The sequence below is a fragment of the Marmota monax genome, unplaced genomic scaffold (assembly GCF_021218885.2).
Source record: "Marmota monax isolate L192 unplaced genomic scaffold, Marmota_monax_Labrador192_F-V1.1 WCK01_AAM20220418_F8-fsc00101, whole genome shotgun sequence".
Lineage (NCBI taxonomy): Eukaryota > Metazoa > Chordata > Mammalia > Rodentia > Sciuridae > Marmota > Marmota monax.
The window spans coordinates 395,614-419,176 of record NW_026692786.1 but is presented as its reverse complement, the minus strand read 5'-3'; the positions used below and the strand labels follow the sequence as shown (position 1 = coordinate 419,176).

General features: G+C 43.6%; 1 protein-coding gene across 1 annotated transcript in view; it reads left to right on the top strand.

The window, feature by feature from the left end:
• Positions 1-23,563, top strand: part of Wdr62 (WD repeat domain 62) — a 39,182-nt gene that overhangs the window by 920 nt on the left and 14,699 nt on the right. The window contains exons 2-13 of the mRNA XM_046447974.2: positions 4,074-4,165; positions 5,263-5,325; positions 8,799-8,856; positions 9,096-9,266; positions 10,233-10,370; positions 10,733-10,915; positions 12,621-12,781; positions 14,367-14,556; positions 17,120-17,257; positions 18,733-18,911; positions 20,858-20,949; positions 22,989-23,114. Of these exons, the coding sequence (XP_046303930.1) occupies positions 4,074-4,165; positions 5,263-5,325; positions 8,799-8,856; positions 9,096-9,266; positions 10,233-10,370; positions 10,733-10,915; positions 12,621-12,781; positions 14,367-14,556; positions 17,120-17,257; positions 18,733-18,911; positions 20,858-20,949; positions 22,989-23,114 (1,591 nt within the window). The remainder of the gene's footprint in view (positions 1-4,073; positions 4,166-5,262; positions 5,326-8,798; positions 8,857-9,095; positions 9,267-10,232; positions 10,371-10,732; positions 10,916-12,620; positions 12,782-14,366; positions 14,557-17,119; positions 17,258-18,732; positions 18,912-20,857; positions 20,950-22,988; positions 23,115-23,563) is intronic.

The window sequence follows — 23,563 nt, the reverse complement described above, 5'->3', positions numbered from 1 at the left end:
CCTTAGCACACCAGCAATTTAAGAAAAAAAAAAGTGCTCTTTAACTCCTTAGGCACAAAAATCTGTTTTTATAAAATGGAGATAACATGGGGCTGGGGTCGTGGCTCAGTGTAAAGTGCTTGCCTAGCATGTGTGAAGCACTGGGTTTGATTCTCAGCACCGCATATAAAGAAATAAAATAAAGGTTCATTGACATTTAAAAAATATTTTTAAAAAAATAAAATGGAGATAACAACCATATTACAATGTTGAAGGAAGATGAAATTGTAACTGTGAGCTTCTTGACACAGAGCCTAGATAATAGGTGAATATGTGGCAGCTGCTGGTGTATATTATTGCTGCTTTGTGGGTTTCTGCTGTCTTTGTACTGCCTACTCCTGGCTGCATGATTGTGGGCAGGTGGCCCTTGCCTACCTTTCTGTCTCTACCTCCTATGTCCTCCCTCTCCCCAAAGTCCTGTCAAACTTCCTGATTGCTTTCTATATTTTATTTATTTTGTAATTTGTTTTATGTATTTTTATGTGCTGAAGATCAAACCCAGTGCTTCAAACCCGTGAGGCAGGCATTCTACCATTGAACTACGACTTCAGTCCCATATTGTTATGAGGTGACTGCTCAGAAAACACACTGCTCAGAAAACACACTAAGTACGAATTTGAAACAAATAAAAGAATTTTATCTCTCTTTTCCTGACCAGGGACACTTCTGACAGAGTCCGAGTGGCTGTCTGAAAGAAGCACCTCAAACTGTTTGTGGTCGAAATATTTAAGGAAGAAAACCACATCCCATGGAATTTTGCAAATTGCAAGCAAGCAGAGTACAGGGGCTGAAAAGGCAGTTAGCAGAGCAAATACAGACCACCATATCCTGGGGACTTTACATTTGTGGGCACACAAAGTATAGGTGGGTGCACAAACTGCAGAGACAATTTTTTATCATCTTAGAAATAGCTTAACATTATTTATTATATAACACATCACATAATCCTATTATTTAATATTTCATAACCTATAATATAGAATTTATAATCTTGGGGCTGGGGATGTGGCTCAAGCGGTAGCGCGCTTGCCTGGCATGCGTGCGGCCCGGGTTCGATCCTCAGCACCACATACAAACAAAGATGTTGTGTCCGCCGATAACTAAAAAAATAAATATTAAAATTAAAAAAAAAAAAAAGAATTTATAATCTTTATAGATTAAGCTCAGACCATGACAATATACTGCCTGCTTTCTGTTTTTCTGGAGCTCCAAGTTCCTTTCTGCCTCCTAGCCCTTGTGGTGGGTGAATTCTCTACCTGGGCTTTTTGCTACAGTCTGCCTGCCTGCCTGGCTTCTCTTCTCTCAGTCTCATCCTTGAGTAGTCCTACTCAGAGAGACTTTCTCCAGTCTCAGTCTAAAGCAGACACCTGCCTTGATCTCTTATTAAGTGCCCTATACTTCATCGCCCTTATCATATGTGTTCATGAAAGTGTTTTGTGAGCTCTTAAACTTGTATGGGAGAATAACAGTAGTAAATACAAAGAGGCAGTATATCAAGGTAATTAAGTGCACAATCTCTAGACTCAGACTGCCTGAGCTTGAACATTAATTCTGCTCTTCTTAACAAGTTTGGAACTTTTTTTTTTTTCCCCACCTGTAAAATGAGAATAATGATGTGGAAATCCCTCATAGGGTATTTGTAAGGATTATAGGAGTTCACAGTCCTTAAGCATTTAGAATAACACCTGGCATATTTGCATATACTCTTATTAGTGTTAACTAATGCTGTTATTACTGTACTTGGGTAGTGTCACTTATTTTTCTTCTTTTGCAGACACATAAAACATTAGCTGGGTGCCATGGCACACACCTGTAATCCCAGCAACTCAGGAGGCTGAGGCAAGAAGATCACAAGTTCAAGGCCAGCCTGAGCAACTTAGTGAGTCCCTATCTCAAAATAAAAAGCTCAGTGGTAGAATACCCCTGGTTTCAATCCCCAGTACCAACAAAACAAAACAAACAAAATCCAGCATAAGTGTCATGGCTGTGTTAGAATCCTGGCACTCCTTTCTGGATGGATAACCCCTCTGGGCCCCTGTTTTATCTGTAAGACAGGAATAACAATGATAGTAATTATATCATAGGGTTATTATGAGTATTAAATAAGTTAATACAGCTTATAGGGATTGGAATAGCACCTGGCTACCAGGAAATGCCCAGTAAATGTTAGCTACTCTATATTTGCTTTTCAATTCTGAAGCCAGTGACTTGGTTAAGGATCACTGACTATAAGAAAAAAACTAATCTATTAAAATATGAAAGTACCGTACTTATATAAATTGTTCAGTCAATTATGATTGAGTCTGACCCATTTAACTTATCTTTGAAAATTTTAAAAACATTTTTTTAATTTTTAAAAAAATTTCTTTATCTATCGTGGTACTGAGGATTGAACCCAGGGGCCCTCTACAACTGAGCTTTATCCCCTGCCCTTTTATTTATTTATTCTTAAAATTTTGAGACAGGGTTTCACTAAGTTGTCGAGATTGACCTCAAATTTGTGATCTTTCTGCCTCAGCCTCCCAAGTAACTGCAATTACAAGCATGTGCAATCGTGCCCTTTGAGTTTTACTTTTTTAAAATGTGACCATCCTCTTGTTTCTTTGCTTATTGAAACTTCTAGAACTTCCAGACATTGAATTTTTTTCTTTAGTACTGGGGATCAAACCCCAGGGATCTCTACTACTGAGCTTTATCTTCAGTACTTTTTTTGGCGGCGGGGGGGCGGGGTGGGTACCAGGGATTGAACTCAGGGGCACTCGACCACTGAGCCACATCCCCGCCCTTTTTTGTATTTTATTTAGAGACAGGGTCTCACTGAGTTGCTTAGCACCTTGCTAAGTTGCTGAAGGTGGCTTTGAACTCACAATCCTACTGCCTCAGCCTCCCAAGCTGCTGGGTCACAGGCTTGCATGCCACCACACCCAGCTCTTTTGATACTTTTTGCTAGAGTCTTACTAAGTTGTTCAGGCTGACTTTGAACTCCTTCCTCAGCTTCAGCTACCCAAGTTCCACCACACTAGGCTAGACTTTGATGAGGGAAAGTGTCTATTTTTGTTCACTGCTCTGTTTCCTCTGCAAGGCCCAAAGTGCCTAGGTTTATATCCCAACCTTGCTACTCCCCAGATGCGGAATCTTGGACCTCAGTATCATTGGCTATAAATAAGAGTGGTCATAATACCTTCTTCCCTGGTTTGTTCTGAGGATTCAAGTCTTAACATCCATGATGACAAATACCTACAATCCCAGCTACCTGGGAGGCTGAGGCAGGAAGATTTCAAGTTTGATGCTAGCCACGGCAACATAGCGAAACTACAACATAGAGAAAGTACTTAGAAACTTATTCAAAGGTCATCTTCCCACTATGGCATTCTCCTTCCCCTCCCCCTGCATTCTCAGTCTCCTTCCCTGTGTTTTTCTCTGTTGCTTCTATCATCACCTCACATCTATTCTGCATATATGTTCTGTTCCTTTTCTATGTCCTCCATCCACATCACCATCAATGTGTGAACTCCAAGAAGATCGGGATTTTTGTCTGTCTGCCCCACTACTCTGTGCCCTTCACCTAGCATTATATTTTTGTCAAAAGAGTGTTAAGGGCTGGAGTTGTGGCTCAGTGGCAGAGTGCTTGCTTAGCATGTGTGAGGCGCTGGGTTCGATTCTCAGCACTGCATATAAATCAATAAAATAAAGGTCCATCGTCTAAAAAAATATTTTTTAAAAAAAGAGTGTTAAAAAGAGTAAGTGGTGGGCTGGGGTTGTGGCTCAGTGGTAGAGCGCTCACCTAGCACACAAGAGGCATTGGGTTTGATCCTCGGCACCACATAAAAATAAATAAATAAAATAAAGGTGTTGTGCCCATCTACAACTAAAATATATTTAAAAAAGAGCAAGTGGTAGTTGCTGTGGGTAGCATGACTTCAGAAACTTTGAGTATTTGTTGAATATAGCAGGAATTGCATCAGTAGCCAAGACAGCTGCGCCATCAGGGCTTGCTGGGGCAGGTGCTTCTGACTTGGGCCTTTTCTTTGCAGGTGTCACTTGAGAAGGTGCTTGGCATCACAGCCCAGAATAGCAGTGGTCTAACCTGTGACCCTGGCACAGGCCATGTAGCCTACCTTGCAGGGTAAGTACGTGATGGGCTTGACATCTCATCATTGCAAGGGAATTTGAAATCTGAAGTCATTGGTGATTTCTCTAGAGCTAAGATTTCCTATTTGTAGAATGTGGATAATGCTGCTTTTCTCTAAGGACTGTGGAGAGGATTCCATGAACCCATCTGGGTCTAAAACAGTACTCAGCATATAGTAGACATTATAAAAGTCTTAATTATGACTACAAGTGCGAGATGGCAGAGATTCTGGGAAATACATGTGGTTAAAACCAAAAATGTGGTTTTAACCCCACATATGTATTCTGCTTCTGTCTCTATAAGACTGAACTAATGATACCTCCACTTAGGTAGTTGAGAGGACTGAGGATCAGACAGCTGTGTATCCCATAAATACTGATCTAATGTGGCACTGATCTAGGCACCAAAGGGACCACCCCAGCAAGGTAGAGCAGGGAAGATCCAAGGTAATTCCTGATGAACAGTTTCTGTTGTTGAATTTGAGGGGAGCAGTTCAGGATAGAGGACAAGGGTGGGCTTTTAAATCTAATGGGGAAGATTTCACATCCCTGTTCTGTTACTGATCTGCTGAGTGGGCAAAGGACTTCCTGTCCTTGGGCTTCAGTTTCCTCATCTATGAAATGGGTCTAAGGAGTCCTGACCTTACCTGATAGTTTGGAGGATTTAAAAAGATAATAGACATTAAAAAAAATCTTTATTAGCTTAGGACCTGACAGAATAGTTTCCATATAGGCAGTGTTGGTTTCTATTTAAGAATTTATTAATAATGTTAAGTACCCCAGAATTCTCAGCATTAAAATCTAGAGAAGGGGTTGGGGCTGTAGCTCAGTGGTAGAGCACTTACCTAGCATGTATGAGGCACTGGATTTGATCCTCAGCACCACATTAAAAAAGTAAATAAACAAAATAAAGGTATTGTGACTATCAAAAAAAAAAAAAAAAATCTAGAGAAGACCAGAAAAAAATCTTCTGTTCAGAGGAGCCCTATTGATGTGTGTTTTTTTTTTTCTGTTGGGATAGAATCATACTGGATACCAGTGCCCCGCTCATACACACTATTTTAATAAGCATGTTTTCCTCTTTCTCCACAGCTGTGTGGTGGTGATTTTGAACCCCAAGGAGAACAAGCAGCAGCACATCTTTAATACTGCCAGGTAGGCTGGGGCCTGGGCATGGGTTGGAGGGAAGCAGGGTCTTGGGACCTGTCCTCCACAGAGCCTGAAGTGCTCATGGGTAGGTGACTCACTCATGCACTCAACCATTAGTTCAGCCTCATTCACCAAGTGTCCACTCTGTGCTAGGTACTGTTCCAGGTGCTGGTGATAACAGCAATGAACAAAAGTGATGAGAATCTCCGCTTTCTAGAGCTAACAGCCCAATATAGGAGAGACTGAAAACCAGTTGGCAAATTACTAGCTCATCATGATTGGTGACATGGAGGAAATGATGGGGGATGAGTTAGGACAGAGAATGTGAGAAATCCACTTCTGAGGACTCAGGGAAGTCCTCCCGGGGTCTGAGACTTGAAGGAAGTGAGAGGGTGACTCGTGACAACAAAGGGAAAACACCTGGGCAGGAGAGATGGCCAGGGCAAGGACTCTGCAATGGTGAAGGGTCTGGCAATGTGAGAAGCAGCCATAGTTTGTTCACTGTGTTATCTTAGGTGAGAAACTTCTTTCTGGGCTTTGGCCTACTCTGCAAGTAAAATAGCTGCCTCCATTTGTGAGAGCATCCTTAAGAAAATAATCATAAATCAGGTGCCCACTGACTTGCCCAACAGTGTTCTAAAGATTGGAATTAGTCAACAACACCTAAAGTTGTTTATATAAAAATAAATATCCCTCTCATTTTGGAAAAAAATGAGAAATTCTGGTCTCAGGCCCATAGTTCGCTTGTAGCAGTGGATGGGCTGGATCTTGACGGCATTTGTCAGACCTCTCTTAATAAGTTTCTCTCATCTATGTTCCCTGTAGGCGGTGAAGTAGGTGACCCTGACCTGAAGTGGAGGCCACGAATGTGCCTACTCTTGGCCTTCAGTGGGTCTATCTTAGGAAGTAGTGTGGCCAGTGAAGGATTTTTTTTCCCTCTGACTGCATATCAGAGTCACCTGATCCCTGGGCCTCACCCCCAGAATTTACTGAATTTACTGGTCGGATGAGACCTGGGCATTGGCAATATTTAAACTTTATATTGAAATAGGTCCAGACTTACAAGAATAGTACAAAGAGGGCCTCTCATTCTTTATCAATACACATTCTTTCTAAAGTATTTGAGAGTAAGTTGCAAACATGATGCCTCTGTCTCTATATACCTCAGTGTTTATTTTCTACAAAACAATTATGATATAATCCTTCAAAAACACAATAAATCCCTAGGCAGGAGGATGGCAAGGTACATCACTACCATCTACTTCTCATATGACTCCAAGTTTCACCACTTATTCCAAGGCTGTCCTTTATAGCCAAAAGATTCTATACACATTGAGTTGTGCTTTCAGTCTCCTTCAGCCTGAAGTGTCTCTTCCATCTTTTCTTAATTCTCAACACCTTGACATTTTTAAGGATTGCAGATCAGATATTTTGTAGAATATCAACACTTGGACTTGTTCGATGTTTCCTCATATGTAGATTCAGGTCCTGCATCTTTGGCAGGAACACCACAGGAGAGCTGTGTACCTGGAGCATCCTGTCAAGAAGTCTCCCATGACTGGTGGTGTTCATGTGGTGCTCTAGGTTAAGGTAGTGTCTGCCAGACTTCCTTACTACAAAGCCTCTTTTTTTCCTCTTTGTGATTATAAATTATCTTGGAGGAGTCTTCCATGAGAGTGGGCATATATTTTTCCATTTTCTTACCACGTTTCCACTTAACTGGTCTTAGCATAACCTGACCATTTTTTAAAAGCTCCCTTGGGAATTCTGATGTGCAGCCTAGAGGTTAGAACATTGCCCTGTCTGGTTGAATGACCTTGGGCAGGGGACTTCCCTTTGTTGAAGTATCATTTGCAAAAATTGGCTAATGAGAGTCCATACTCCCTGGTATATGCTGGAGGAATCTGCAGTGATGCCCATACAGAGTTTGCCAGAGGGCCAGGCACGGGGTCAGGGCATGCAAGTGGTTAGAGGTGGCTACAGACAACAGAAACCCCCCTATCATGCATGGCTTAAAACACAAAGATGTTCTTTCTACATATAAGAATTCTGAGGGTGGGATGTTGTTTCTGTGAGCATCAGAGACCCCAGTCCTTTGGTTTTTCTATTTTACCACACTTATTTTGAGGCTTCTGTTCCTGAAGTCACCTCATGGCCTGTGCTGGAGTTCTGGCTGTCATGTCCTTATTTCAGGAGGGAAGCAGGTGGTGATTAGGGCAAAAGGTTCACTTGAGAAACCTTTCTGGAAGTCATAAATAGCATGTCAATTTCCTTCTCATTGGCCAGACTGTCATGTAGCCATCCTTGAGTAGCTTCAAGAGAAGTGAGGAAGCTGGACACGGTGGCATATGCTTGTAATTGCAGTGGGTGGGGAGGCTGAGCTAAGAGGACCCACGAGTTCAAAGCCAGCCTCAGCAAACGTGAGGTGCTAGCAACTCAGTGAGACCCTGTCTCGAAATAAAAAATACAAAATAGAGTTGGGGATGTAGATCAGTAGTTGAGTGTCCCTGAGTTCAATCCCTGGTACAAAAAAAAAAAAAAAAAAAAAAAGGTGAGGAAATGTACTTTAGTCAGGAACATCAACATCCCAATTAAAACTGGGGCTATATCAGTAAGAAGGAGGAGCGAGGGGACAATGGATTAAACAGCTCACCCTATCTGCTGCTATAAGAATTGATGGAAAGTTACCTGAGGGTGGACTCAAAAATAGATGTTCTCTGAGGTTGTCAAAGACTAACCCAGAAAACTAGATGTGGTGCACACCTGTAACCCCAGCTATTTGGGAGACTGAGGCAGGATTGATTGAGTCCATGAGTTCAAGTCTAGGCATTTACTTAGTTATCTATATATTAATTTACTAACTGATTGAGGGAGACTGTTAAGGAACAAAGGTAAAACAAGATTAAAAAAGAGAAGAAGAAGAAAATGATACAATGTGGGAACAGTAAATCTTGCTACCACAAAATGTGCCAACTTGTCTGGTCATTCAGTTCTTAGGAAGACTATCTATGAGTATCAAAGAAAAACATGTAGGCCATTTATGGGTTTTCCAGAACACCTTGAGCATTTAGCAGTGGAGCACATGCTGCAGGCTGTCTTGGGGTGATGGCTGCCAGTGTCCTCCCATCAGCATCACTTTTTTAGTTAGGCCAGGTCTGTACCATTTCCTGCATCTGAGTTTCTCAAAGTTACTGGGTGGTAGGTTCTTGGGAAGCTCACCCCTGCATAAAAAGAAGAAAATAGGGTCCCTGTACAGTGTCCATCCTATTTGGGTTGGGTGTTCAAGGAGGAAGAGGCCTTGTTTTTAACACCCATTTCTCTGACTGCTGTGTTGGGCACACAGTGGCACTGGTGTGCAGGAGCTTCTCACACTCAGCTCTCCTGGCCTCTTCCTAGACTGGGGAGCCAGGAGTGGATAGATTGCTGAAAGCACAGCCATCTCAGTGGAACCAGTCATCAATTCCTTTCCTTGTCCCCAGGAAGTCTCTGAGTGCCTTGGCCTTCTCCCCTGATGGGAAGTTCATAGTGACGGGGGAGGTGAGTCATGATCACAACTGAGCAGGTGGGGAGGGTCTAGTGGGTCATTCCTTGTGCTCCTAGCAGGCCTGGGAGTCCCTGGAATGACACCTGCCTGGGCCAGAAAAGCCCAGTGGCAGATGGGGGAGGGAGGGAGCTTTTTCAGTACACTCTGTGGCAAAGCCAACCTCAGCCCTGACAGTCCCTCTAGCCTTGCCTGGTACACAGCCCAGCAGCAGTAATGGCCTCACCTTCCCCAGAATGGGCACAGGCCAGCCGTGCGCATCTGGGATGTGGAGGAGAAAAGCCAGGTGGCAGAGATGTTGGGCCACAAGTATGGTGTGGCCTGTGTGGCCTTCTCACCCAATATGAAGCACATCGTTTCAATGGGCTATCAGCATGACATGGTCCTCAACGTCTGGGACTGGAAGGTAAGAGTTGACAATGGGCATATGGGCGGGCAGCCAGTTGCCAGATCATCCTGAGTCTTAGGCATTGGAGGAACTGAATGAGATAACTTGGTAAATGTTCATTCAGCCAGCAAATATCAACTAGCCCCTACTATCTCCTGTCTTTTTTGTTCTGCAGCACTTATTGTGTCGTTCTGAGATCACTTTATGGCCCCAAATGGAGTTCCTGTTGCCTTGTCCTTATTTCAGGAGGGGAACAGGGTACCCTTTTTGTAGGACTCATGACAGCATCTCATCTAGTGGAAGTATTAGAATTATTTTTATATTGATCAGCTGTCACTTTGATCTGCAAGGGTTACCTCACTTCTGAAATATCTATAGTAGTACCTGCTTTGTTAGGTTGTGAGACTTCATTGAGTTGCCACATACTGGAAGTCTGGCCTTTAGAATAGCTGGAAAAGGGCTTGGTGTCAGCAAAAGTAGATACCAAGATCTGGCTATGCCCATAACCTACTGTGTATCTTTGAACACATGACATTCCCCCCTACTATCCCACAAGCCTGGCAGGTGGAGGAGACCTGCCTCCCTCATAGGAGGCACTTTGAGTGGATTGTATAAGTTATCCTGTAGAGGGCTCAGGGAAGACTCAGAATGGAGCCCCTTCTGTGACAACCAGAGGTGCGTTGTCCTTCCCCCCAGCTGTGTCTTCTCTAATATTATGTGTAAGCTGCAGAGCTTGGACCCTCGAGGAAAGCTCTGGAACTTACTCTCTTCTGGGGACCTTTCCAAGTCTCAGTCTCTTCCCTTAGTTACTAGAAATGACAAGAGTCACACATAGATTTCCTTAGAGAGCACCTCATTTCAGGGTCCAAGGAAAACAGAGCAGGGAGACCCAGGGCTGAGGGCCAAGGCACAAAGAATCCCATGGGGTGGGTGCTGTCACAAACTTCTCCCTGCACTGTTTTGTTGTTGTTGTTTTTTTCCCAGAAAGACATTGTAGTGGCCTCCAACAAGGTATCATGCAGGGTCATTGCCCTCTCCTTCTCTGAGGACAGCAGTTATTTTGTCACTGTGGGGAACCGACATGTGAGATTCTGGTTCTTGGAAGTCTCTACTGAAGCAAAGGTGAGTTTCTGTCTTTGCCACCTTAGCCAGGCCCTAGCAGAGTCACCATCAGCAGCATGAGGCTCTGATTTCTATCTGAGATTTGGCGGGCAGTGGTCTCAGGTCGTCAATCCTCTCAGGGTTCCAGGTGCTGACTGGCAGGTCCTTCAGAGACCCCACGACTCTGAGGCCACATCTCGTTCTTGGACCAATACTTTTCTACCCTTCTACCCAGAAGTGTGGTTCTGTTTTTCTTTTCTTCTCCACTTTAAGGAGTTTCTTAGAGTCCTCCTGTTTAACTGTATAGATAAGGGACGCATTATGGCCCTGTCAGGGGGTAGAACATATACACAGCACCTCACTGTGCTCTGCTCTGCCTCCAGGTGACAGGCACAGTGCCCTTGGTGGGACGTTCAGGCATCTTGGGTGAGCTTCACAACAACATCTTCTGTGGTGTGGCCTGCGGTCGGGGCCAGATGGCAGGCAATACCTTCTGTGTGTCCTACTCGGGCCTCCTCTGCCAGTTCAACGAGAAGAGGGTGCTGGAGAAATGGATCAACCTGAAGGTACCCCCAAGCCCTCTCTGCCAGCAGTGGGGAAATTGTTCTTTTCCCATACAGTGTGTCTCCAGGGGTGCTTAGCATCATCCCTGCTGGTGACTGACCACCTAAGTTCAGAATGTGTGGCTTCCCCTCTCTAAGCCCCAGCTTCCTTATGTGTTAAATAGGAATTCTGCTGCCTCCTTCACAATTGGTAGGGAAGATAATATGTGTAAAGGACTTGCCTGAAATGGGGTCAAGGTCACAGTTGTTTTCCCATCACTGTTATATCTGTTTCCCGTTTCTCTTCTTTACCGAACACTCTTGGCTCAAGTTTTTTTAAAAATCAAATTTATTAAAAAATCTAAAATGCTATTGATTTAATTATTATTATTTTTTTTTAGTTGTATATGGACACAATACCTTTATTTATTTATTTGTATGTGGTGCTGAGGATCAAACCCAGTGCCTCACACTTGCAAGGCAAGCACTTCACCACTGCGCTATAGCCCCAGCCCAACTTAATTATTTTTCAATCAAAAAAGACTATACAAAATACATAAAATCTTAAACTAAACAACAATTACTCAATAAATTGCAGAATTTCTTAAGTATCTGAAGGTTTGAGTCCAAGCTATCTTCCCACCCCAACCTTGGTTGCCTATTTGGCTGTTTGAAGGAACAACTCAGTTTCCGCTCCTCCTAGCCTGCTCTTGTGACTCGCCTCTAGTTTAGGATTAATGGAATGTAAAGAATTACAGGCTTTATCTGTCCTAGGTAACACAACAGCATTTTGGATTTTGTTTTTGTTTTCCCCATTTCAGTCCTTGCTAAAACATAAGCAGATTTCAAGCCAAAAATCATCTGGGTTTTTTTGTTTGGTTAGTTGGTTGGTTTTTGTTTTTGTTTCATTACTGGGAATTGACCTTAACCACTGAGCTACATCCCCAGATCTTTTTATCTTTTATTTTGAAACAGGGTCTCGCTAAGTTCCTTGGGGCCTTGCAAGTTGCTGAGGTTGGCCTCAAACTTGCAATCCTCTTGCTTCAGCCTCCCAAGATGCTGGGATTACAGACATTGCCACTACTCCCAACTAGGTCAAAATCTTCTGGCCAATAGAGTTTAGTGCTTGAGCACTAAAAGACTTGTGAAGTTCCTCTTGATATGGAAAAGCTTCTTTAACCTGTATCTAGAAGTCTGGCTGGCGCTTGCTGCCCCTTCTTATCTACATGTCCTGGTAGGATAGACAGTCCTTCCTATAGACTAAGTTTTTTCTGGACTCCTTTGGAGTATTAATCTTTATGAAAATGTTTTTAAGTAATTGGGAATAAGATTTAAGCCTAAGCTGTGGGTTCTTGTGATGTTGTTTTATTTAAAAAAAAAAAAAAAAAAAGACTTAAGCCTAAATTTTAACCTGGTTACTGCAGGTGGCCTATCTGAAGTTGTAGTCTGCTGAAGAGATACTTTCCACAGCTAAGTTCCTCTATAGACAGCAATGACAGCTCTGTCCCAATTTGTGCCTCTGTCCATCTGCTGGCACATTTCCTTCAGTAGTGACTGTATACTGTATCCTGATTTCAAAAATCTTAAAATGTGCCCAAATAGGTTCTTAGATCCAAGGAATTATAAGTCTTCTCCCGAGGCCCATGACTGCTTTGTCAGTCCCTGAGTTCCTGGGTCAGAATACATAATGCACTAGATCTAATTAGGTCCACCCGCTCTGTCCTCAAAGGTCTCCATGTCTTCTTGCCTCTGTGTCAGTGAGGATCTCATCTTCTGCGGCTGCACAGATGGGATAGTCCGCATTTTCCAAGCCCACAGCCTTCACTACCTCACCAACCTGCCCAAGCCACACTGCCTTGGGGTGGATGTGGCACAGGGCCTGGAGCCCAGGTACTGTTCAGCAGGGGGAGACGGAGGGACCCACTCAGATCCTGTTGCAGGCATCCATCCGTGCTTCTGGATCTGTCTGCCCAGGTGTCCATCCTGCAAATACTAGTTATTACTCTTAGTCCTGGGCATTACTGCCATGAATAAAGCAGAAAAGTTCTGCCTCTGGAGACAAGCTCCAAGGAGAGAAAGGAAGCTGGGTTGGGGAAGGAGTAAACAAAATAACTTTAGGTAGTAGTTAAGTGCTACAAAAAAGAAAAACCCAGGGCAGGCATGAATATAAGGGAATATGTTCCTCCATGTTGCTAACATTTATTAAGCAGTCATTTAATAAATAGCATTTATTAATTGCCATCCTTAGGCTGGAAGCAGGAAAATAAGACAGCAAAATCTCTGCCACCACGAAGCCTATAATGTGGTGAGGGAGCTCTTGATAAAGAAGTACTCAGACAAGATCATGTCACATAATTACAATGCTCTGATGAAAGAGAGCAGGACATGGGAAGGAGAGTGCCCTGGAGGGGGAGAGCTGTGTCAATTGGGTGTCTGGTGAGGAGGAGCCAGCTGTGTGGAGAGCAGGGTCCCAAATGTAAAGGACTAAAGGGGACAACACACTGGCATGGTTTGTTGCAGGAATAGGGAGGGGCTGTGTGACTGGAGCCTAGTATGCTGGGACAGGGTGGTAAGAGATGAGGTTGAGCACTGGGAGAGGCCAGTGGGAGGAGTCTATTTGAGGTCAGGGGGCAGCCACTAGAGTTACATGAGCAGGTCTTACATGTTAGATCCCTTGGCTGCAAGTCTGATCTATGGAGTAGGGGTGGGCAATGCCCAACCAGGGAGTGCTGGGTGCCTGGGGCTACCTCTTTGTGGATTTCTAGCCCTAACTCTTGGGTTCCTTTTCTAAGAAAGAGCCTGGAAGTGCTAACTGGGTGTCTTGAAGGAAAGAAAGGGTGGGTAGCAACCCACAGGCCATGCCATGTTGAAGTAGCCTCTGCCACCTTCTGTTGTGTGCTCTGGGCCTTAGGCAGGTCAGTACACCGCCCTATGCCTGTTTCTTCGTCTGTAAAACAGAGTACCTGCCTCTCGTAATGGTTGTGAGAATTCAGGGCACATAAACTTTCCATCCTAGCATACAGTAAGTGCTCAGTAAACTAGCCTTTGTAAGGAAGCCCCAAACCAAGGGACAGCTCCCCAGCCCCCTCACAGAGGTATTTGAATCATGTATTGGTGAGACCTAGGAGTGAAGAAAGGTGTCCTGAAGTGCAAGTTCATTTTCCTTCCATGCTCCAAAGAAAAGAGAATGGGAGTTTGGGTAGAGTAGAATGAACAAAGGGCAAAAAGTGTCAATAGGAATCAAAAACTCAAAATTTTCTCAGGGGCCCGTTGCAGTTTGTAACCTCTATGAGAAGCCAAAGAGAAGCAAAGGAAGAGGGAAGAGGGAGACGTAAAGTTAGAATAGGAGAGATACAAGGCCAAAATACTTGAGGGATGGCATTGCCAGGTAGGCGGTGGCTTCTGTGTTCCAGAGATAACTGTCACTTCTCAACTGTGACATAATGGTAATTGATGATCCATGTGGCCTTGTTAGCTTCCTCTTCTGCAGGAAGGCGGAAGCAGTCTACCCAGATACGGTGGCGCTGACCTTCGACCCCATCCACCAGTGGCTGTCCTGTGTGTATAGAGACCATAGCATCTACGTCTGGGATATCAAGGACATCAATAAAGTGGGCAAGATGTGGTCAGAACTCTTCCACAGCTCCTATGTCTGGGATGTGGAGGTGAGCCCACTCTTCCTGTCTCTACCCCTACTCAACTCTCATTTGGGAACTCAAGGAGTAGAAACTTCCATAGAGTTTAGAGAACCCATTCAACCATTTCTTCAAAAGATAGTCATTGACCCTCATGCCAAAATCTCTTTTTTTCTCCCCCAATACCAGGATTTAACCTAGAGGTGCTTTACCACTGAGCCACATCCCCAACCCTTTTTATTTTTTTTATTTTGAAACAGGGTCTCTCTAAATTGCTGGTCTCAAACTTGCAATCCTCTTGCCTCAGCCCCCAGAGTCACTGACATTATAGGCATAATATATATTATGCTCCACCCCACCTGACAGAAATTTATTTTCAGCAGCCAAGTTCCGGATTATAAGAAAAAACTTTGTTGCCAGGTGTGATAGCGCACACCTGTAATTCCAGTGGCTTAGGAGGCTGAGGCAGGAGGATTGCAAGTTCAAAGCCAGCCTCAGCAATTTAGTGAGGCCCTAAGCAACTTAGGGCGACCCTGTCTCTAAATAAAAGATAAAAAGGGCTGGGGAGGGACTGGGGTTGTGGCCCAGTGGTAGAGCACTCACCTAGCATGTGCGGGGCCTTGGGTTCGATCCTCAGCACCACATAAAAATAAATAAATAAAATAAAGGTATTAAAAAAAAAAAAAAAGCTGGGGATGTGGCTCAGTAGTTAAACACCACTGGGGCGCCACTGGGTTCTATCCCTGGTACCAAAAACGAAAACTTTGTCCTTTTGAATAGGCATTATTTAGCCCTTTGACTCTGCCTGCTTTTGTGGGTATGGTGCATGTGTGTGCTTTTTGTTTGTTTGTTTTTGTTTTAGTTTAACTTGGTTTCTCTTTTTCTTTTTTTTTAGTGTATTACAGTTATACATAATAGTCAGGTTGGTTCATTTTGATCCTCCCATAAATGTCATAAATACAGATAACAGTTTTCTCCACTTCAGTCCCAAGTACTACCCTCCTCCTTCCCTGTGACCCCATTCCCCTACTCTTTTGGTAGGTACTCTTATTCCTTCTATTTATTTATTTACTTTTTAATTGATGCATTATAGTTATATATAGAATTTGGGATGTATTGTGGTATATGCACCTGGTATAATTTGGTCCATTTTATTCCCCAGTTCTTCTCCTTTGCCTCCTCCCCCCTCCTCCTCCTTGGTTCCTCTTTCTACTCTACTGGTCTTCCTTCTGTTTTCAAAACATCCACCTTTTTTATTCCTTTTTTTTTTTTTTTTTTTCCTCTCTTTAGTGTCTGCATGAGAGAGAATGCTTTTTCTTATGTGGGAATTGTGGGAGACTGGAAATCTATGCTGCTGCTATCATCATATTCTCAGAACCTAATTCTTCCGTATTTTGAAATTACATGTTGTCTCTGTCTCTTTGAGCTTCCTTCTAAATCATCTTTAGCTCTATCTTGCAATTCACTTAATTTTCTTTCACCTATGTCTTATATTTGGTATTTTAAGACCTTTTACTTTTTGAGTGAGGGGCCCAGCTCAGTGGTAGGCCCTGCATTTGAGCCCCAGCACCAAAAAAGAAAAATGTATGTTTTATTTTTCATTTCTAGAAATAGTTTTGTTCCTTTTTAGCCATACTTCAATGATTTTATAATTTCTGGTTGGCTTTTCACATTTTTTTTGAGAGGAGATCTCACTAAGTTGCCTGGTCTGGCCTTGAACTTGTGATCCTCCTGCATTAGCCTCCTGAGTAGCTGGGATTATAGGTGTGCAGCACTGTCTGTGCCTAGCTTGACTACTCATACTTTTAATCATGTCAATGTTTGTTCGTTCTTTCTTTCTTTGGTACTGGGGATCAAACCCAGGGCTTTGTGCATGCTAGGCAAGTGCTGTACCACTGAGCTACACCCCTAGCCCTTATTTATTTCTTTAAGTATATTGAACCTAGTGGTTTTATATTTTATCTGAAAATTCCCAGTATTGGACATATTTGCTAGACTCTGATATTTTTGCTGCTTCTTGCTCATGAGACCTTGTTTCTTTTGGTGCTTAATGATTTTTGACTGAGCCGCCCATTTCCTTGGAAATTTCTTTATAAGAATTAGAGGGTTTGGAGGGAGTAGTTGTTTTGTTTTGTTTTGTTAGTTTGTTTGTTTTTGTAGTTGCTGATGTTGTTGATACTGGAGATTGAACCCAGGGATACCTTATACTGAGCTACATCCCCAGACCTTGATATTTTTTTTATTTTGAGACAGGATCTCGCTAAGTTGCTGAGGCTGGCCTCAAACTTGCGATCCTCCTACCTCAGCCTTCCAAATCACTGGGATTACAGGTGTGTCACTGAGATTATAGGTGTGCACCACTGTACCCGGCTCATAGGGATGTTTTAAGACATGGACTGAAGGTGGTACGTGGATGATACATGGGAGCATGTTATGTCCTTTCTTCTTGCTTGTTTTTACCATAGAAGGTATTGCACTCTGCCTGTTTGTCTTCAGCTTTTTTTTTTCTTTTCACCAAAATGTAACAGTATATCATCATACTATCATCAAGATGGTCATCATGAATTTTTGCCTTGTTCTCTGGGAACTCTAGGTGTATCCTGAATTTGAAGATCAGAGAGCTTGTTTGCCATCGGGATCTTTTCTAACTTGTTCCTCAGACAACACCATCCGCTTCTGGAACATGGATGGCAATCCTGACTCTCACTGGCAGAAAAACATCTTCAGCAATGTGAGTAGCTCCATCATGATTTGTCTTTTAGGAGGAACGAAGACCCACTTTAAGCCAGGTACAGGAGCTAGAAGGAGTCTTATAGAAGGAACCTAAATGTTAGGTTTTACTAGGGGCAAGAACCAGGAACAAAAGCAAGTCAATCTCTGTCCGTTCCTCCTTTTTCTCTCTCTCTTCTGTGGTGGTATGGTCTGTCCTCTCTGATTTTCTCTGTCCCACCCCAGCTCCTGCTTGCCAGGTTTTTTTGAACATGGCCAATCCAGGCAGCTTGGCACACTTAACAGAAATGAAATTACTCCCTGAATCTTGAGTCAAAACTCCCTGTTGGGCCAAACCAGGCAAGGGCTTTCCCTCTCTAATTGACCTCCACACTGGGAGGGTTCAAGTGGGGGCTCTGGTGGATCCTGGAGAGAACTTTGACAGAAACTGGAGAAAAATCATTTTCTGAAGATATTTTTATTAGTATTGCTAGGCCAATGAGGGAGCTTTTCTGGGGAGCTGGACCTTAAATCATGCATTCATTTATTCTGCGATACTTATTAAGGTATATGCCAGGGACTTGACTACATGCTGGAGACACAGTAATGACTAAGACAGACCCTTCTTTTGCCTTGTGGCACCCACAATTCTAGGTAGGAGAGGCAGACAGTGAATCAATGATAACTGTACAAATCATGTATAATCACAAGTATGATAAGCACCATGAAAGAAAACGTAGGGTACTAGTAGGGTATTTAGCAGTATCATGGGAATTTTCTCATCTGGGCCATCAAGAGCAGCTTCCTCTAGAAGGGATAGTTGAACTGTAATATGGGGGATTAGGAGAAGCAGAAAGAAGAGAAGAGAGTTCCATACCTCAGGAATAACCCATGCAAAGGCCCCAAGGTAGGAAAAAATTTGGAAAACCTGAAAGAGGTCAGTACGACTGAAACAAAAAGGCCCTTAATGCAGGTTGCATGTTGCAGATGCTCCTTTACTGCTGCCCACCTGTGATGGACACATTACATTTGGCCATAAACAATAGAAAAACTCAAGAAAAAAGTTTGATTGTCTGACTCATAAAAGGAGACTGGAAGTAACTCTGCTGTGTTGGTAGCTCTAAGATGCCTATAGAGACTCAAGTCTTCCACTTCTCTATTCTGTCATTTGAAGGAGTGGCTCTCATCCTCATGATCCAGTATAATTGCTGGAGCTTCAGCCATCATGTCTGAGTTCCAGGCAAGCAAGATAGAAGAAAGGCAGCAGAAGAGTTCTCACTTGCTTTTTATCTCTTTGCCCAAAATGTATTCATTCACATGGCCTCATTTAGCAGCAAGGGAAACTGGAAAACAGTTATTATTCTGAGTGGTGAAGCACTCAGCTCAAAACCTGTAGTCCTAATGAGGAAGGAATAACTGGGCTCTGGGGAGACCTACAATTCCAGAGGTGCTTCTATGCTCCTTATAGCACTAACCTCAGCCCTCTCCTTCCTGCAGACCCTGCTGAAGGTAGTATACGTGGAGAATGACATCCAGCACCTGCAGGACACATCACACTTCCCAGACCGGGGCAGCGAAAATGGGACACCCATGGATGTGAAAGCTGGGGTGCGAGTCATGCAGGTCAGTCCTGATGGCCAGCACTTGGCTTCAGGCGACCGAAGTGGAAATCTGAGGCAAGTGGGCCTTGGCAGTCTCTGGTGTGCACCTCCCAGCTCCAGCTTGGGTTCTCAGGGCAGTAGGGAGGAGCCCTGATCTTGGCATCTCCAGCTGCCCATTGGAAATGAGGGACTGTGAGTAGTAATCAGCCACTCCTGAGAACTTAAGCTGGGAGGGGGCTTCCAGAAGGATGGAGATCAAGACAACTACCAGGACCTCAGCAGTGAGCCATGCACTTTGTCTGCACAGTGATAGGCAAATTCATGTGACTCTAGGGCAAAGTGACACTTTCACCAGCCAAGTGGCACAATGATGAAATGTCAGGGGGCTGCTGGTGGCCCTGAGAGAGGAACTAAGAGGGTGGGGCATGTGAGGGCTCAGCCTGTTTACCCACCTGCCGAAGTATTTTAATAGATGCTGGCAGAACATGAGCCCTGTTACAGGGACCAGGTTTAAAATGACAAAGGACAGTTGTGACCATCTGGGTGTTTGAATTACTGGGGGATGAAAGAGACTTGGGAGAACTGGAGAGCTTGTGCCCCATAGAGGTAGCTACCATGAAGCACCTGGAGGGCAGGCTACAAGTTGTCCTGTCTTCTCACCAACAAGAGTGGAAAGTGAAAATTTTTTCTGTTAAATTCTGTGATTTTTAAACACTGGTAACTGTTGTGATATCATGCACTGTGTGAGGAAGGAATGTGGCTCTGCTATGAATGGCAGAACAGTAATAAGAGCCAACACAGGACCAGCACTGTTGTCCTGTACCAGGTACTGGCCTGAGCACTGTGTGTCTCAACTTGCTTAATCCTCTCACTGAACCCCCCCATCCCCTGCCCCACCATGTAAGTACTCTTTTAGCTGTTTTTCAAATGAGTGAATTGAAACCAGAGAGGTCAAGTGGCTAGGCTAAAATCACACAGAATGACAGTGGAAGAGCCAGAATGACCTGTTGACTGATTCCACTTGGAGAAAATGAAAAATGTCTTGATTTAAAATGAGTCTAGGGCTGTGGCTGTGGCTGTGGCTCAGTGGTAGAGCACTTGCATGAGGTACTGGGTTCGATCCTCAGCACCACATAAAAATAAATAAATAAAATAAAGGCATTCTGTCCATCTGTAACTACAAAAAAAATTTAAAATGAGTCTAGAGCCAGGCACAGTGGCGCACGCCTATAATCCCAGCAACTCAGGAGGCTGAGGCATGAGGATCATGAGTTCAAAGCCAGCCTCAGCAAAAAGCGAGGTGTTAAGCAACTCAGTGAGACTCTGTCTCCAAATAAAATACAAAATAGGGGGGCTGGGGCTGGGGCTCAGTGGTGGAGCGCTTGCCTAGCATGTGTGAGGCTCTGGATTTTATCCTCAGCACCACATAAAAATAAATAAATAAAAGAAAGGTATTATGTCCATCTACAACTAAAAAAAATATATTAAAAAAAAATACAAAATAGGGCTGGGATGTGGCTCAGTGGCCCAGTGCCCCTAAGTTCAATCCCCAGTACCAAAAAAAAAAAAAAAGAATGAGAATGAGTCTGGGCATTGTGATACATGCCTGTAATCCCAGTAACTCAGGAGGCTGAGGCAAAAGAATCGTGAGTTTGAGACCAGCCTCAGCAAAAGAATGAAAGTCTTGATTATGTCCCCAAGTCCCATCAGAGATCACCTCTAATGCTGTCCTGCACAAATGCCTATCCCCCTGAGGACTGTCTTTGATCCCTGGGGGTATATTTTGACCCATGCATCACAAGGGACTGGTGCCTGCCAAAGTTTCAATGGCTCAATGCTGCTCCCTTTACAATGGCTGGGTTCTTGATGAGATTATGTTGGGCATCGTTATACTAGTTGGCATGAAAGGGGACTCCAACGTTGCCTGCTTGGCTGCTCTGACCTTTTCCAGCAGTGGCAGAGCACCTGGGGTTGGAGGTAGGGGCTCCAGGCAGGGTACATGGTCAGTCTATGTCTTCCAGGATCCACGAGCTGCACTTCATGGATGAGCTGGTCAAAGTGGAGGCCCACGATGCTGAGGTGCTGTGCCTGGAGTACTCCAAGCCTGAGACAGGTGAGCTCACAGCAGCTAGTGGGAGAAAGAGGGGCAGCTCCCTAACAGGAATGGGTAATTGATATCTGGTGGGACTGTGGCTGACAGCTGGGAATCCTATGATTAGTAAGGGCCCAGGTTGCTAGAGCCTGGGACCAGGGTGGCTGGGTTTCCACAAAGCAAGACACCTGCAGGGCTTAGCTCAACCTGCTTCTGTTGTCCCAACATCCCCAACAATGCCCAAGCTGGAGAGATGAGTGAGTGAGAGTCTGAATGAACTCATCCTCTACTGGAGAAGATAGAGTGATTATTGGGCATTATTTTGAAAAAGCTTGAATCCCACATAAAAAAATTGCAAGAATATTATAATAATTATACACATACCCTTCACCCAGATTCGTGTGTTTTTCTTTTAAATTTAGTCTAACCCTCTCACCAATCATATAACTTCCTCTGCTTTCCCTTTCTCCATTTCTTCCTTGTGAATATACATGTATGTAGTTCTCATATATACATGTGTTTACATATACACACATTTATGCATAAAGTAAGATGATAAGATATATAGGTATCATTCTCTTTTTTTATACCTTTATTTTATTTATTTTTATGTGGTGCTGAGGATTGAACCCAGTGCCTCAGACATGCTAAGCAAGTGTTTTACCACTGAGCTACAACCGCAGCCTATCATTCACTTTTTTTTTTTTAATATGACAGTGGAATGCATTACGATTCTTATTACACTACTTTTTTTAAGAAATTTTTTTTTGTAGTTGTAAATGGCTAGAAAGCCTTTATTTAATTTATTTTTTTTATATGGTGCTGAGGTTAGAACCCAGTGCCTCACAAATTCTAGGCAGGCACTGTGCTGCTGAGCTATAGCCACAGCCCCTATCATTCACTTTTGATGGACTATTTGAGAATAAGTTGCAGGCATAATGCTCCCACACCCTCAGATGCTGAGACATTTCTTAGGAAGGAGGACATCCATATACATAACTGCAGTGCACTTATCAAATCTGGGATTTCACTTTGATACTGTGCTGTCATTGTCTGTGGTCCTTATTCATATTTTGCCAGTTCTAATATTGTCCTTTATAGCACCCCTTGTTTTTCTAATCCAGGTTCACATTTTAATGTCTCAGATTTTTTATTGCCTTTATTTTGGAACATGTCTTTTTGATCTCAGCTTTCTGCAGAGTACAGGCCTGTCATTTTGTAGAATTTCCCACAAGTTTAGTTTGTCTGTTTTCCCCATGACTTGATTCAGATGATACATTTTTGGTAGGAATTCTGCGTAGGTATGGTTGTGTCCTTTTATGTTACTTGTTAATCTTTCCCACCATCTTTTCTCATTCTTCCATAATCCACACCCTCTGTCCACCAATTTTTCTTGACATCTCTATTGACTCTTACACCTTTTCTGAGCTCCCCTCCTGAGGTTGTATTAGAATTTTGCCAGTTGTTCCAATATTGTCCTTTATAGCATCTTTGTTAGGCCTGAGCCACACTATGTGACAGGTAGGCACTATCTGAGGAGGTCCAGTAGGGAAGGCAGAAGGAGTATGGCAGCAGACAGTCAATAGTGCCCTAATGAGCACTTTTTTTGTTTTGTTTTGTTTTTGGTACTAGGGATTAAACCTAATTATGCTTTACCAATTAGCTACATCTACAGTCCTAGGGAGCCAGAGTCCAGAATGTGTCAGGGAGGGCGGTATTTTCTGATGAGGCTGAAAGGGTGCCAGGTCTTCACATGGATGCCAAGGAGCTGGACTTGGTGGGGGTGGTTCTGGGCTCTGTCAGAATGGCTACTGTGGACATTGGGGGGGGGGGGGGAGCATCCATGGTACTCCCCGAACTGATAGTAAAAGCTTGGGTGCTCTAGAGAAAGACTACCCAGTGCGGAGGGCATGGCCCTTTCTGGCTTTGGGGAAAGTTGGCTCCATCTCTGGGTTAATAAACCCTTCTCCAAAGACTAGACAATCCAGTCACACTACCCTTCTGGAAGGCCAAGGCATCCAGTAAGCCTTAGGGAACCCAGGTTCATCTTCTACCCACAGGGCTGACCTTGCTGGCCTCTGCCAGTCGAGACCGACTGATCCATGTGCTGAATGTGGAGAAAAACTACAACCTGGAGCAGACCCTGGACGACCATTCTTCCTCAATCACAGCCATTAAGTTTACTGGTGAGCCCCATCCTTCCTGCTTCCTGTGCCTGATTAGATGGGTCCCTGTGCAAGTAACAGCAAGAACTCTGTCTAGCTTAAACAGAGAAGGAGAGACAAGCTTTGCATTCAGGGCACAGCTGGATCCAAAGACTGAATTTTTTAGGTTTTTGTTTGTTTGTTTATGAAAATTAATACCCACAGATTATATTTACAAAATGAATTGGTCCAGGTGTGGTGGTACATGGTGATAGTCCCAGTTACTATGGAGGCTAAGTCAGGAGGGTTTGTTTTGTTTTGTTTTGTTTTGTTTTTGATACTAGGGAGTAAACCCAATTATGCTTTACCAATTAGCTACATCTGCAGTGCTTTTTATTTATTTTTTATTTTTTTTGGTACTGGGGATTGAACTTAACCACTAAGCTACATCCCCAGCTCTATTTTGTATTTTTTTATTTAGAGACAGGGTC